Source organism: Micromesistius poutassou, assembly GCF_964030765.1.
Source record: "Micromesistius poutassou genome assembly, chromosome: 4".
NCBI lineage: Eukaryota > Metazoa > Chordata > Actinopteri > Gadiformes > Gadidae > Micromesistius > Micromesistius poutassou.
Genome location: NC_140274.1, coordinates 20,008,826 through 20,023,825, shown reverse-complemented (window position 1 = coordinate 20,023,825; position 15,000 = coordinate 20,008,826). Strand labels below are relative to the sequence as shown.

The window sequence follows — 15,000 nt, the reverse complement described above, 5'->3', positions numbered from 1 at the left end:
TGAATGCATACCATCCAACACACCAAATACTATAATACAACTTATAAACGAAGTCCATAAACTACCCAACTACCAACATATCATATATGTATATTGCTGTCAAGTATTGGAAGTTGGAGAACTATTTACTAGTATTAAAATATTTGATTTTGCTTTTCTACTACCCAAGTTGATATGAACAGCTGGTTCACATGGTATAGTTCCGAGTTCACGTGATCACAGATAACCTGATTATTGTCCATTTTATACACTAATTATTAAGGTGTGTTTGTATGATTGAAAAAGTACAGATTTTGGAATCTGTTATCATGCTTATTATTTTTCTGTTTGATTTATGCATAGCAAGAAATAATAATTTCCGTGCATTGCAAACCCATATGTGGACGAACCTATCCTGCTTTGGTAGCAAGCGGTTTTATTTGAGAGATGGTGAGAACAAGAGTACTAGCTGCACAACCCATCCATGTTTATTTTGCCTCATCGAGAGCACATGTCACGTTTTGACGGAAAACTGATTCATGAAGCATCAACCAGACAAACTCAAAACAGTCCACAGGCAGCGTGCTGAACCCCCAGAGCGACCCCAGGGGAGATCTCCTCGAGTCGGGGGGGAGACCTCTCCACGAGTCAGGGGGAGACCTCTCCACGAGTCAGGGGGAGACCTCTCCACGAGTCAGGGGGGGGGGGGAGACCTCTCCACGAGTCAGGGGGGGGGGGAGACCTCTCCACGAGTCAGGGGGGGGGGAGACCTCTCCACGAGTCAGGGCGGGGGGGAGACCTCTCCACGAGTCGGGGGGAGACCTCTCCATGAGTCAGGGGGAGACCTCCACAGACCTTCCATTATCATCGTTACTACAATGCATGGAGATGGTTCATTTAATTGAAGGCCAATCCACAGTGAACTGGTTGTCTGTGTCCGTGTTGTCTCTCCCACGTTGAGCCTGCTCAGTCCTCAGGGCCTTCGCACCCTTCTCGGTCCCATCGCCCGTCCTCTTCCTCGTCGCTTTGCTGATGATGCTGTGTCTCCTCTTCCTCCTACCTCCTCCTGGCTCCTCCCCTTCCTGTCTGCAGCAACCGTGCCCCGCCGCGCCCCCACCCCCAGCGGCGCCGTCATGTGGCAGGAGGCCAGAAAACACGAGCGCAAGCTTCGTGGTATGATGGTCGACTACAAGCGACGTGGCGAGCGCCGGAGAGAGTACTACGAGAAGATCGTAAGTCTCTCTCTCTCTCTCTCTCTCTCTCGCTCTCTCTCAGAGCAGGAAGATGACAGGCCCCCAGGGGTCAGGAGCTCCGGGGACGGCCCCTCTGCCCAGGACCTGGACCACAGGGGCCCTGCTGGAGGGACCCCCCCCCTCTCTATCTCTCTCCCTCTCTCTCTCTCCATCCCATTTAACCCGGTCTCTCTCTCTCTCTGTTATTAAGTAATTTAAATCAGTGGACCCTCGTCCTATAGTTTAGACCAGGCTGCCTCCAACATGCTCTTGCTTGTTGTGTCCTACTACTTGTTTGCTGTCTCTCTCTCATGTCCTCTTAAATGCACGTCACCTTGGTCCATGCTAAAACAAAGTCTCACAGTAAAACAAAATTAATTAAATTGAATGTTGTAAGGAAAACCCTAATTGGAATATAATATATTTTTCAAAACTGCAGAGGGAGTTTTGTATGAACAGTTCCCTGTATCTGTGTGTACCCGGTGTGGGTGTGTCCCTGGTGGGGGCGTGTCCCCGGTGTGGGCGGTCTTTCCCTCAGCGTTCTCCTCTCTGTTCATCACAGAAAAAGGACCCGGCCCAGTTCCTCCAGGTCCACGGCCGGGCCTACAAGATCCACCTGGACCCCGCTGTGGCCCTGGCAGCTGAGAGCCCCATCAACATGTGAGCTCACACACTCTCACTTACTCACTCATTCACTCAGAAACTAACTCACTCACTCAAACGCACACTCAATCACTCACTGACTCACTCACTCACACATACACACACCACTTGTGAGGATATTTTGGAAGCAACCTGATTTATTTCCGTATTCCTTCTCCCTAGGATGCCCTGGCAAGGAGACGCCAACAACATGATTGACCGGTTTGACGTCAGGGCCCACCTGGACTACATCCCCACCTACACCCCCCCCCTTCTCAGCAGCAGGTGAGTCCCAGGTGGAGCCCCCCCCCACTGGGTCATGTCCGCCCCCCCCTGCCTTTGCTACATACGTCTGTAACACTGGGATTGGCTGTTGAATGTGAAAACGATATACAACATTTATTGACTCTAGTATTGTGTGTGTGTGTGTTTGTACATGTGTGTTTTACAAAATATTGTCAAATGAATCTTGTTTTAAAAGTAGATATTCTTTTTTTTTTCCCCCCCAATCCCCTGAAATGACCTTTGAACTGTGTGGTGTCTCGTGCAGCAGCCCGGACCAGGAGTCGGACGAGAGGAAGAGTAACTACGAGCGCTACAGAGGGCTGGTGCAGAACGACTTCGCCAACAGTGAGTCCGGCTGCCTCCCGCTTCCATCAGCGTCTCAAATACCCTGAAGGATCGGTGGCCAGGGTTCGGCGGTCTACAGCTCGCTCCAGTCTCACTGTAGAACATAATCAATCCCCAGCCCTCCCTCCCTCTCCCTCCTCTACCTTAGAGCACATTTCCAACGTTTACATTTTTGAAGAGTCAGTATATATTTACTTGGTCTCATAAAATCAATTGTAAGTGCATGACTCCACAATGCGTCCTAGCCTTTCCATCAGGCTAGTGATGGCTGTGCTAGCAAGCTGTTGTTTATCAGAGCAGTGATGGCTGTCCTAGCAAGCTGTTGTTTATCAGAGCTGTGATGGCTGTGCTAGCAAGCTGTTGTTTATCAGAGCTGTGATGGCTGTGCTAGCAAGCTGTTGTTTATCAGAGCAGTGATGTTCCTAGCTAGCCGTTGTCCAGTGGCGGCTTGTTGGCTTGGTTACCCTGACCCCCTTTTGACCCCTTCCTGCTGTCCCGCCACAGTCTCTGAGGAGCAGTGCCTGTACCAGATCTACCTAGACGAGCTCTACGGTGGCCTGCCGAGACCAAATGACGACGAAAAGAAAAAGTGAGTGTTTGGAAAAGGGCTTCTGTATGGCATGACCTCATTCTGCTATCGCTTCTCACTCAGCTATTATATCTAGAGATTATTTATGCATGATGTATTGAAATATCATATATATTTTTAATTATTTTTTACGTAACCTATGACATTTTTAAAATATGTAGTTTTGAAATTGTATTGTAAAATAAATGGTCAAGAAAATAGTGAACGATATAATCTGGTGAAAAAATATTTATAAATTCAGTGTATTTATTCTTTGGACCCATTTATACTATACGTACGTACGTATGTCTTGCTCCATATTAATAAGACGTATGCATGTCTGTATGGCTCCAGACCAATAAGAACTATGTATATATTGCGCCATACCAATCAGAAGTGTGCATTTGCTAGGCTTGCAGAGAAGAAGGCGACCATTGGCTACACGTACGAGGACAGCACGGTGGAGGAACCGGAGCCCACCTCAGACAAGGAGGAGGAGAACTCGGAGGAGGAGGAATCAGAGGAGGACGAGGGCATCCCAGATATCGGTCAGGACGTCCCCCTAAACCCTTTTGGTGTTGAACATGAACGACCAGACATGTGGCTGCTATTGGGCTCTTCAGGCTCTGTCATTTATTTGAATGACACTAAAATAACGTGGAGGCATGCGCGGTATGAAGTGTTATGGGCGGCATGTGGCTCAGGAGGTAGAGCGGGTCGGCTGGTAACCGGAAGGTTGCTGGTTCGATCCCCGGCGCCTCGTGTGTGTGTGTGTCGTTGAGCAAGACACCTCACTCTCACTGCTCCTGACGAGCTGGCTGTCGGTGTCTGAATGTTAGTATGAGTGGGTGAGTGTTGGGCGGTATTGTAAAGTGCTTTGAGTGGCCACTGGTTAGAGAAGTGCTGGATAAACGCAGTCCATTCACCAGCGACGCCTCTCTGTGTGGGTGGGTAGACGTGGAGGTGGATGTGGACGAGCTGAACATCGAACAGGAGCTGGACCTGAATAAGATCGCCACCCCCTACGGCATGGCTGAGGGAGATTTTGTCAGGTGAGGGATTGTACTTTTACATTCAGCCGACGCTTTTATCCAAAGAGACTTACAATAAGTACATTTGTCTGAAGAATGAGAAACGAAGTTATATCGCTGTGCAGTAAGGATGTTCATAGAACCAGAAGTTCGTTCAAAAGGAAGATCCGAGCAAATTGTTATTTAATGGTTGTTTAATAATCGTATAGTGATTAAATATTATTATTATTAAATACTATTAAATATTAAGTGGAATTATTTTGGTGACATACATACATACATACATACATACATTTGATAAATATTAACGGCTCACTGCTGACGCGTACGAACCTCGACCCAACACGGAACGTTTAAAGAAGCGGTAGAGGAAGGGGAAGCGAGCAGCGCCGGTGTGTGAGCGGTGTGTAATCATGGTGACGTGGTAACCACGGTGACGTTGTAACCACGGTGATGTGTTCCCAGGATGCTGAGGAAGGACAAGGAGGAGGTGGAGGCCATCAAACACGCCAAGGCCCTGGAGGCGGAGAAGGCCATGTACTCGGTAGGACCCCTCCCGCCCCCCCCGCCCCTCTGCCGACGCACACTTTGTGGTCTTGTCTGTCGGCTAACGCTGCTCTGTCTCCGTGGCGACCCCCAGGGCCGTCGCTCCCGGCGACAGCGGAGGGAGTTCAGGGAGAAGAGACTGAAGGGACGCCAGATCAGCCCGCCCAGGTAACGGGATGTGAACCAGCGACCGCCGCAGAGGGGCGGGGCGGGGGGGGGGGGCTGGTGGTTGGTAGGGGCTGATTAACGGCCGTGTCTTCATAAACGCTTTGCTCCCTCACCCATCAGTGAGTAAATATGTCAACCTGTATTCTGCTCTCTGTACCTCTAACCCACAGCTACGCCAGAAGAGACAGCCCGACATACGACCCCTACAAAAGGTAGGCTGGCCCGCGCTCTCACTGTTCAGTGGGACGTTTGCATTTCGTTTAGCGAGGACCTGTTGTGACTGATTTGTATTTACGTGACATGACGTTACGTGACATGTCGTGACATTTGATTTGTGACATGTCTTTGAGTACTTTTAAAAACTGAAAAAAATTATTCAAATATCCACGTTCTTCTGACGGTGCCCTTTAAAAACCCGCCTGTTCGTGATTGGCCGACTGCTTGGCCTCCAGTGTTGCAGATTTCTGTAGAACCGCTCATATAAACCAAAGGCGATTAGACAAACAGACTCCTCAGTCTAGGTTAGTTAGACGGCACTAACGACCCGACGCCTCTCCCCTCCCAGGCCGGACTCGGAGTCCGACTCTGAGTCCCGGTCGCGCTCCCGCTCTCCAGGACCGGAGAAGATCACCTTCATCACCAGCTTCGGCGGGAGTGACGAGGAGGCGGCTGCGGCGGCGGCGGCTGCGGCGGCGGCGGCGGCAGCAGCGGCTGCGGCGGCGGCGGCGGTGGCGGCGGCTCCTCCCACCTCTAGCCACGCCCCTGTCCACTCGCAGCACCCTGCAGGTCATAGCAGGGGCTCCCGGTCGGTAACTTTCCCCTTCCTGGCTTCTCATTGGTTGCTTTCTCCCGTCAGTCATATTGTTGCCCGCCCCCCCCCCCCCTGGCCGCTTTGAGGCACAGAGAGTTAGCGATAGGCCCTCCGAGTAAACCTGTAGGATGTGATTGATGTAAAACAGCCGCTCTCCGTGCACGATGCCAGTGTTGCAGCCCACCTTTGACCTGTCAGTGTTTGTATACGTTGATGTGTGAACCGAAAGTTACCAAGAGTCAACAGCGTCAGGTTCCCCTCTCTCTCTGCTCTGACCTCTGGCGTTGACCTTTTGACCTTGCGCCGCTAAAGTCCCCGTGTCTCCCCCTCCCCCCCCCCACCCCATCGCCCAGGAGACGAAGATCCTCGTCCAGCCGCTCCCCGTCCTCCTCCTCGCGCTCCTCGTCCCGCTCCTCCTCGCGCTCGTCCTCGCGCTCGCGGCGGGCGAGGCGGGGGCGCGGCAGCGGGGGGCGGGACGGGCGCCGCTCCCGCAGCCGCTCCCCCTCGCCCTCCCGGCGGCGCTCGGGCTCCAGGGGCGGAGCCAGAGGAGGGAACGGTGGCGGCGGCGGCGGCGGCGGTGGCGGCGGCTCCTGGAGGAGGCGGGAGCGCTCGCGCACGCCCTCTCGCTCCCGGGAGCGGGAGAGGGACAGAGAGAGGGAGCGGGAGAGGGACAGGGAGCGGGACAGAGAGCGGGACAGGGAGCGGGACAAGAGGCGGTACTCGGGCCGCCGGCAGACCAGGTGAGCGGGCGGACGGCGGGCGGCCTGTATGTGTGGTATAGACCATCAGTGCACACATTGTGTGCCATGTGACATGTCGTTACTTTTGGCTCACGGTGGAGCGGACGCTTAATGCATCATAAAAAAATAAAATATCACAGAATAAAGTGCTGCTATAATTTAAAAAAGGTTAAAATGACTAAATGTATAAGAAGTTCATTGATAAAAGAATAAAGTGACATAGTGATAGCAGCGTGTTATAATAGCAGCGTGTTATAATAGCATGTTATAATAGCAGCGTGTTATAATAGCAGCGTGTTATAATAGCAGCGCGTTAGAATAGCAGCGTGTTATAATAGCATGTTATAATAGCAGCGTGTTATAATAGCAGCGCGTTAGAATAGCAGCGTGTTAGAATAGCAGCATGTTATGTGTGTGTGTGTGAAGGGGCTGAACGATTAATCAAATTCAAATCGAAATGGCGATGTGATACCCCTGGAAGGAGGGAGGCCCCCCCACGCGGTCCTCCTCAAGATTTCTTCCTTTGCTAATTAAGGGAATTTTTTCCTGTGAAAAAAAAAGGAAAGTACAAATAAAGTTGAATTGAAGTGAGCGCCCTGCAGACCTCTTTCGGTCTGCAGGGCGCCGGCGACCGGTGACTCTGACGCCCCCCCCCCCCTCCCACGCTGACTCTGGACCCCCCACCCCCCCACCCCCCCCATCAGGTCCCGCTCCAGCTCCAGGCAGCGGGCCGTCTCCAGGCACGGGGGGCGGGGCTCCGGAGGGCACCGCCGGGCAGGAAGCAGCAGCCCCAGCCCCTCCCCCTCCCCCGACCACCCCAACCGGAGCCCCTCCCCCTCTCACTCCCACCGGGGCTCCCTGCCCTCGGGCGGTCTCGACAAGCTAAGGAAGTAAGGGCCTCGTCCTCGTCCCCGTGGTTACGGATGTTGTTACCATGGTTACCTGTACTTACCTGTAGCGCTGCTTCCGCTCGACCGGGGAGGGGGCGGCGAGAGGGAATGAGTTTGTAGTGATGATGAAATGTAAAAGTAGAAACGTGACGCATAGCTTAAAACTAACAAACGTGAAGGGCTGATTGTGGTCCCACGTTCACGCAACGCAAGGGGGTCACGGACCCCCTTACGTCCTTTGCGGACCCTCCTTGCGTCCACTGCCGAAGGGGCCGGACGTGCGCCTCCCACAAATTGTATCCTTCCGTCGAGGCGACGCAGCCGCAAGGGGCTGTGATTGGTCCGCTCGCTAAAAACCCGACGCGGGACCATAAAGGTTCACGACTGCGTCGGAGCGTCTGCGGGGTCCTTGCGTTGCGTGAACGTGGGACCATAAAGAGCCCGTAACACTTTATCTGGTTCTGTTTGGATAAAGGCCCCGATGCCATCAGAGCAGGGCAGCTGATCTTAAAGGGGTTTAGTGGTTGTGTCCGTTACAGACAGATCCAACCCTCTTTCTGGGAGAGAGGAACACTCCTTTACACACGCGGGCTGTCGGTTCTTACCCCGAGAGCCTTTCACCGGGCCTGGTATCAGCCCATGGTTGGAAACAACTCAAGAAATGAAACATTACTAGTTCACTAACCCCTCTCTCTCCCCTCTCTCCTCTCTCTCCTCTCCTCTCCTCCTCTCCCCCCCTCTCCTCTCTCTACCGTCTCTCCTCTCTCCCCCCACTCCTCTCTCTCCTCTCTCCTCTCTCTCCCCTCTCTCTTCTCCCCCCTCTCTTCTCTCCAGGCCTGACACTCCGTGCGGTAAAGAGTCTGGAGCTTCCAAAGTCAGTAAGAATATGATCCAGCTGGGTTCTGTTGCTCAGGCCACGCCCCCCCTCAGCTCCGACAGGCCACGCCCCCCCTCAGCTCCGACAGGCCGCGCCCCCCCTCAGCTCTGACAGGCCACGCCCCCCCTCAGCTCCGACAGGCCGCGCCCCCCCTCAGCTCTGACAGGCCACGCCCCCCCCTCAGCTCTGACAGGCCCCCCTGGTGTGTGTGTGTGTGTGTGTGTGTGTGTGTGTGTGTGTGTGTGTGTGTGTGTGTGTGTGTGTGTGTGTGTGTGTGTGTGTGTGTGTGTGTGTGTGTGTGTGTGTGGTGGGCGGGGTCTGTGGTCATACCTATTGGCTGTAACCAGTAGGCGGGGCCCCCAGCTGTAACCAGTAGGGCCCCCCAGCTGTAACCAGTAGGGCCCGGGCCCCGTTCCAGCGGGCCGCGTCTGCCGTGTTTCCTCCTGTGTGAACTGTGTGTGCGGCAGCTCCTCTCCGGGGCCAGGTGCTGCGGAGGCCCGGTCCTGCCCCAGCCTGTGGTCCTGCCCCAGCCTGCATGGCTCTGGGCAGTCTGGGCTCGTCTTCACAACGCACACAGCGCCCCAAACACACACACACACACACACACACACGCACACACTACCCAGCGGACAAAAGACGGTTCATTTGCATATAGTCGCTCAAAAGCAAATATGTATTAGTAAACGGTTTCACTCCAAACGGTGAAACTAACGACGGCCCAGTCCCTCAAGGACTGGGAGGAGCTGGGAGCACAGGTGACCAGGTGACCACCCCCCCCCCTCCCCGCCCCCAGGCCGTGTCCTGCCCCTCTGAACTAGCCTCTTGTGCTGTTCCTCAACCGGTTCACCTTTTACACACACACACACACACACACACACACACACACACACACACACACACACACACACACACACACACACACACACACACACACACACACACACAGGTGAGGTGAGGTTTTCCTGGCAGCTGCAGTGCTGTCGGCCAAACGCCGTCTCTCTCCCCGCAGACACGCGGCCGGCCCCGTCTAACCAGTGGGACTCCTGCGCCGCGCGCTCATCACACACACACACACAACGGCTCTGTTACTGTCGGGCTGTAACCGTACACCCGCTCGCTCTCACCCTACCACTCACTGTGGCGCCGCTGGCCGGGAGAGCCTTCTGATTGGGTTTTGTCCTCCACAGCCCAAGATGACCCCCCAGGAGAAGCTGAAGATACGCATGCAGAAGGCCCTCAACAAGCAGTGTGAGTGCGCGCGCACACACACGTGTGAACGCACACGTGTGAACGCACACACAAACACGTGAACACACACACAAACATCGCTCATCATAGCACTAACTGTAGAAACGTGGCCTCCTCCGTGGTAGAGGATCCGGCCCCCATGTGGCTATAAAAGGCTCAAACGACGGCCGGGAAAACACAGCTACACGGATTATACACTAATTAAAACATAGTTAGCGTTGGGTTAGAGAACCGCTGAACACTCCTTTAAACCAGGGCTCAGTGTAAGGGTTAGTGACTGTGAACAGCCTCCGGTGCATTCTGTGAAGACTAACTCTGAGTTATGGTTAGGCTTAGGGTTTAGTGACTGTGAACAGCCTCTGGTGCGTTCTGTGATGACTGACTCTGAGTTAGGGTTAGGCTTAGTGACTGTTAACAGCCTCCGGTGCATTCTGTGATGACTGACTCTGAGTTCTCCTCCTGCAGCCAAGGCTGATAAGAAGGCGGCCCAGGCCAAGATCCAGAGCCAGGAGAACAAGAGACAGGTGTGTGTGTGTGTGTGTGTGTGTGTGTGTGTGTGTGTGGCTGTGTGTGTGTGTGTGGCTGTGTCTGTCTGTCTGTTGGTGGGTATCTGTCTGTCTGTCTGTCATGTCGGCTGTGGCTGTGTGTCTGTCTTTCTGTATGTCTGTGTGCCTGACTGTCTGACTGTCTGTCTTTCTGTATGTCTGTGTGCCTGACTGTCTGTCTGTGGCTGTGTGTCTGTATGTCTGTGTGCCTGACTGTCTGGGCTGTCTGTCTGTCTGTCTGTCTGTCTGGCTGTGTCCGGTACTGAAACTGTCCTTTCTCTAAACCCCTCATCCCTCATGCGTCTCGTTTCCTCCGTGGACAGGAACGGGAAGGAGAGCTGCGGGCCATGGCGCGCAAGATCCGCATGAAGTGAGTCCGATGACCCCCCTGCTACCACCACCGCTACTTCTGCTAAAACCGAGGATAACTTTATTAGCACCACCACCTTTCACGACGAGGTTACAATGTGCTTTACACGGCAATAGAATAAAACACACCAATAAATAACACCACACATGCGTACACTTAAAACAGTATTGCGTCCCCAGGTAATTACAGTATCCAGTACGATATGAAGACATCCCATTAAAGCCATTTAGAAAAAAGTTGAAGAAGCACAGTAAAACGTAGCTTGCGTGTGTGTTGCTGACCCTTTCTCTCTCTCTCTCTCTCTCTCTCTCTCTCTCTTCCCCGTGTGTGTTGCTGACCCTCTCTCTCTCTCTCTGTCTCTCTGTCTCTGTCTCTCTCTCTCTCTCTCTCTCTCTCTCTCTCTCTCTCTCCCCCGTGTGTGTTGCTGACCCTCTCTCTCTCTCTCTCTCTCTCTCTCTCTCTCTCTCTCTCTCTCTCTTCTCCCCCCCCCCCCAGGGAGCGCGAACGGCGGGAGAAGGAGAGGGACGAGTGGGAGAAACAATATGGCCGCCAGAGCCACTCCCCCTCCCCGTCAAAATACGGTAAAGCATCCTGGTCAGCCGCGCAGCGGCGAGAGAATCCCGTCCGACCTGTTGTGCGGCGTTGGAGTCCTTCCTCTGGAAGCGCTCTGCCATGTCTCCTTTGTGTGTTGTCTTGCTGTCTTTATACAAATGGGGAAGTGTTACAGTGTAGGGGCCCCTGTTCCCCCGGACCAGCGCGCTCCTGTAGCGCGCTGGTCCAGAAGCGGCCCTTAGTGGAGTGACCTGCCCAGTTAGGCTAGTGATGCTACATGGCGTTAGGCTAGTGATGCTACATGGCGTTAGGCTAGTGACGCTACATGGCGTTAGGCTAGTGATGCTACATGGCGTTAGGCTAGTGATGCTACATGGCGTTAGGCTAGTGATGCTACATGGCGTTAGGCTAGTGATGCTACATGGCGTTAGGCTAGTGATGCTACATGGCGTTGTGTTAATGGTGTCTCTCTCTCTCTCTCCCCTCAGGCCGGGACCACAGCTCCTCCAGAAGGTACGTAACGCTGTACGTACCACTGTACGTACCGCTGTACGTAACGCTGTACGTAGCGCTGTATGTAGCGCTGTACGTAACGCTGTACGTAACGCTGTACGTAGCGCTGTACGTAGCGCTGTACGTAACGCTGTACGTAACGCTGTACGTACCGCTGTACGTAACGCTGTACGTAACGCTGTATGTAACGCTGTATGTAACGCTGTACGTAACGCTTTACGTAACGCTGTATGTAACGCGGTACGTAACGCTTTACGTAACGCTTTACGTAACGCTTTACGTAACGCTGTACGTACCGCTGTACGTACCGCTGTATGTAACGCTTTACGTAACGCTGTATGTAACGCTGTATGTAACGCTTTACGTAACGCTTTACGTAACGCTGTACGTACCGCTGTACGTACCGCTGTACGTACCGCTGTACGTAACGCTGTATGTAACACGGTACGTAACGCTGTACGTAACGCTGTACGTAACGCTGTACGTAACGCTGTATGTAACGCGGTACGTAACGCTGTACGTAACGCTGTACGTAACGCTGCTCCGGGCCGTGGTTTAGAGCACCACACACCAGCCCTGTTTCAGACCCTCCACGCGGGCCTCGTCCCGGGCCCGGCGCCCTGGTTGTGTAGACACACGTTGAGATGGATCCAGTAGAGTTGGTCTCTGAGTGTTCTTCCGTGGCTGGGGGTGTGTGTCTGTCTGTCTGTCTGTCTGTCTGTCCATCCCAGTGTGTGGCTGGCTGGCTGTCTGTCTGTCCATCCCAGTGTGTGGCTGTCTGTCTGTCCATCCCAGTGTCTGGCTGTCTGTCTGTCTTTCTGTGTGTGTGTGTGTGTGTGTGTGTGTGTGTGTGTGTGTGTGTGTGTGTGTGTGTGTGTGTGTCACTCATCAGTCTCCCTGGTGTCTCTTGTCTGAAGCAGCAGGAGGTCTCGGTCCCGCTCCAGGAGTCCGTACCACCGGTACTGACCCGGCGCAGAGACCCGCTCCACAGCACCCCCTACCTGCCAGCCCGGGCACCACAGGGCTGGACCCGCCCACCGGAGGGGGGACGAGCTGATTGGCTGGGAGAGGGATGGGGGGGCGGGCTGTTTGGCTGGCAGAGGGCTGGGGGTTGGCTGATTGGCTGGGAGAGGGCAGGGGGTTGGCTGATTGGCTGGGAGAGGGCTGATTGGCTGGGAGAGGGCAGGGGGCGGGCTGATTGGCTGAGACTCTTTCTGGTTCACTGCTTCTCAAGCCGTAGATCCTATGGAACTATTATGTGTATTGTGTCTTAACTAGCTCACACACCGGGAGTGTTGTCGTGTCATTGGACCGTCAATTGATGCTGACCCCCCCCCCCCCTCGGGTCCACCTCTAGAACACGGGCTCCTACAAACAGGCCCATCAAATTAAACATTTTTGTTGACAACCTTACATCTACTAGAGAAGAGTAAAGAGTTTGAGACAATTAAATGCAAATAATTTAATGTTTGATTCTTTTTTTTTTTTTCTATAATCCATCCAATCATGGGTTTGCCCACAATAAGATGTTGTACGTCGTTCATTTTCCAATAAATTGGTCTTGAATTAAACTTAATGTGCCTTTTTTTCTACACAATATCTCGTCTACGTCAATTTAAACGGTCAGCGATACCTGGTTTCACCACACGGGGGCGCCAAACACGATTAATATATTGGCTACAACATTATGTTCCACTACACGCGTGTTTAACGTGTCTCTCGTGTATCATCCGATCCACTGCTCAGCCTTTAGACACCGAACACACACTCAGTTGGATTGTTCCTCTCAATGCGAGAAGTTGCTTCTCCTCCATGGGTAAAAATCCAGGTGACTAGTCCCTCACACGTTCGCACCGAACAGAAGCCGTGAAAGACGCGCTGGTTTCGAAACTGTGTGTGTGAGTGAAAATACACACTTCCGCTAAGAAATGTCTTCCCAGACGCATGGCCTGCTGCATTTTTCACATACGGCACCTTCCGCTCCACTATCTGATAATGGGGCAGTCTGGGTGTTCATCGTAAACATTAAGCGCCCTTCAGGGCAGAGGAGGATGAGTTTGGGAGGGGGGCGGGTCCGAGGTGAGGTCGGGGGGGGTGGGGGTGGGGGGGGGAGGGGGCGGTGCTTGTGTTGGGAGGGGGCGGGTCCAGGTCAGGGGGTGGGGGCGGCGGGCGGTGCTTGCGTCGCCCCTCTCTCCTCCTCGGCTGCCGGGGGAAAGCGGTGAACTTGAACGCCTGCCTTGCTCATTGCAGGTCCCGAGCGCGTCCGTGTCGTGAGCTCGTGTGTCGGTAGCGCGTGTGAACGCAGATCGGTAGATTGCAGAGAGAGAGCAGGCTCCATAAACGGGTCCGGGTCCGGGTCCAGGTCGAACTTTGATCCCCTGCACCGACACATCATGTCCAGGCGCAAACTCGGAAGCCGACCGCAGCACCTGAGCGCAATTGAAGGTAAGGAAGTGTAGAGTTAAACATACCGGGAAATGTTCCACTTAATTCTGTATAAGTACTGGTCGTTAATGGGAACAGTGGGGCGCTTCGGACGCGGTGGGAGAGTGACCGTTTTATCTATTGATGTTTTAATCAAAAAATAATTTAATTCATGTCCGTTTCATAAATTCATGTTAATACACCGATATCTATTTATAGCTGGGTTTATTTAGATATGTCGGTAACATCAATAGACTACTTTTCCACAGGTTACTGTGTGTGTGTGTGTGTGTGTGTGTGTGTGTGTGTGTGTGTGTGTGTGTGTGTGTGTGTGTGTGTGTGTGTGTGTGTGTGTGTGTGTGTGTTGTTGACTTTACTTAACTTCTGGACGGGGGTCGTAATTAACCAACTGCCTGTCCGCTAGTGGATTCGGTCAGATCAGGCTCCTGATCTGACCGAACCAGAAGTGAACCGCCACACGGACCAGGCTGGTTCTCCTCCTCTAAGTAGGACGTGTGATTATGAAACTCCCTGCGTGTTGTGTCTTAGCGAGGCCAGCGATGCGTGCGGAGTCTGACCACAGTACCTGACTGCTCTGCGTGTATGCGTGCGTGCGTGCGTGTGTGTGCGCGCGTGTGTGTGTGTGTGTGCAACCGCGCCTTGCATGTCTGCACAAACAGCACAGCCCTGAAACAGGAAAGGTGACATTTCTGAGTAACCACTGGCGAGATGAACCTCCCCACTGTACTGTCTGTACCTGTCCTGTTCCGTATAGTACCCGGGCAGGTGGCTCGCGTCCAGGCGTCAAGGTGTGTTCATGACCGCGTTGGGCAACCGCTCTGAATCACGACTTTTCTGCAGAACCTAAGAGGACACCGGCTACCGGGAAGAGATACGACCCCCTTACTTGAAGTTCAAAGCAGCTAAATAGTTGAGTTGAGGGCCCGTGGTTCGTGTTAGCGCCGCTGAACCGTCACACGCTGACCGAGATCTCGGTGATTGCTCGCGTCATGACTTCCCCCTCCGTAGTTCTGGCCTCACGTCACTCGTGAATCGATGTTGGACATAGTTTAGCGGGCCCTAACGTGTGTGTGTGTGTGTGTGTGTGTGTGTGTGTGTGTGTGTGTGTGTGTGTGTGTGTGTGTGTGTGTGTGTGTGTGTGTGTGTGTGTGTGTGTGTGTGTGTGTGTGTGTGTGTGTGTGTGTGTGTGTGTGTGTGTGTGTGTGTGTGTGTG

The 15,000-nt window shown here is 53.5% G+C and overlaps 2 protein-coding genes across 7 annotated transcripts in view; both read left to right on the top strand.

The window, feature by feature from the left end:
• clasrp (CLK4-associating serine/arginine rich protein) overlaps positions 1–12,907 on the top strand; it is a 13,595-nt gene extending 688 nt beyond the window's left edge. Inside the window, exons 2-21 of one of the 6 annotated variants that reach the window (XM_084467037.1) lie at positions 1,072–1,211; positions 1,774–1,871; positions 2,037–2,138; positions 2,407–2,483; positions 2,988–3,072; positions 3,463–3,599; positions 4,007–4,103; positions 4,548–4,626; positions 4,723–4,796; positions 4,967–5,008; positions 5,362–5,601; positions 5,961–6,347; positions 7,052–7,237; positions 8,072–8,111; positions 9,302–9,362; positions 9,828–9,886; positions 10,231–10,277; positions 10,773–10,858; positions 11,318–11,342; positions 12,263–12,907. In XM_084467037.1, coding sequence (XP_084323163.1) covers positions 1,113–1,211; positions 1,774–1,871; positions 2,037–2,138; positions 2,407–2,483; positions 2,988–3,072; positions 3,463–3,599; positions 4,007–4,103; positions 4,548–4,626; positions 4,723–4,796; positions 4,967–5,008; positions 5,362–5,601; positions 5,961–6,347; positions 7,052–7,237; positions 8,072–8,111; positions 9,302–9,362; positions 9,828–9,886; positions 10,231–10,277; positions 10,773–10,858; positions 11,318–11,342; positions 12,263–12,308 — 2,067 coding nt within the window. In that variant the 5' untranslated portion in view covers positions 1,072–1,112 and the 3' untranslated portion in view covers positions 12,309–12,907. Of the gene's footprint in view, positions 1–1,071; positions 1,212–1,773; positions 1,872–2,036; positions 2,139–2,403; positions 2,484–2,987; positions 3,073–3,462; positions 3,600–4,006; positions 4,104–4,547; positions 4,627–4,722; positions 4,797–4,966; positions 5,009–5,361; positions 5,606–5,960; positions 6,348–7,051; positions 7,238–8,071; positions 8,214–9,301; positions 9,363–9,827; positions 9,887–10,230; positions 10,278–10,772; positions 10,859–11,317; positions 11,343–12,262 lie in introns of those variants that run through there. The other 5 variants (XM_084467036.1, XR_014633392.1, XR_014633393.1 and 2 more) reach the window with 5 other exon arrangements.
• Positions 12,908–14,776: 1,869 nt separating this feature from the next.
• capn12 (calpain 12) overlaps positions 14,777–15,000 on the top strand; it is a gene marked incomplete at its 5' end in the record, with an annotated part of 16,706 nt that continues 16,482 nt past the window's right edge. The window contains 1 exon segment of the mRNA XM_084466421.1: positions 14,777–14,807. Within this exon segment, the coding sequence (XP_084322547.1) occupies positions 14,777–14,807 (31 nt within the window).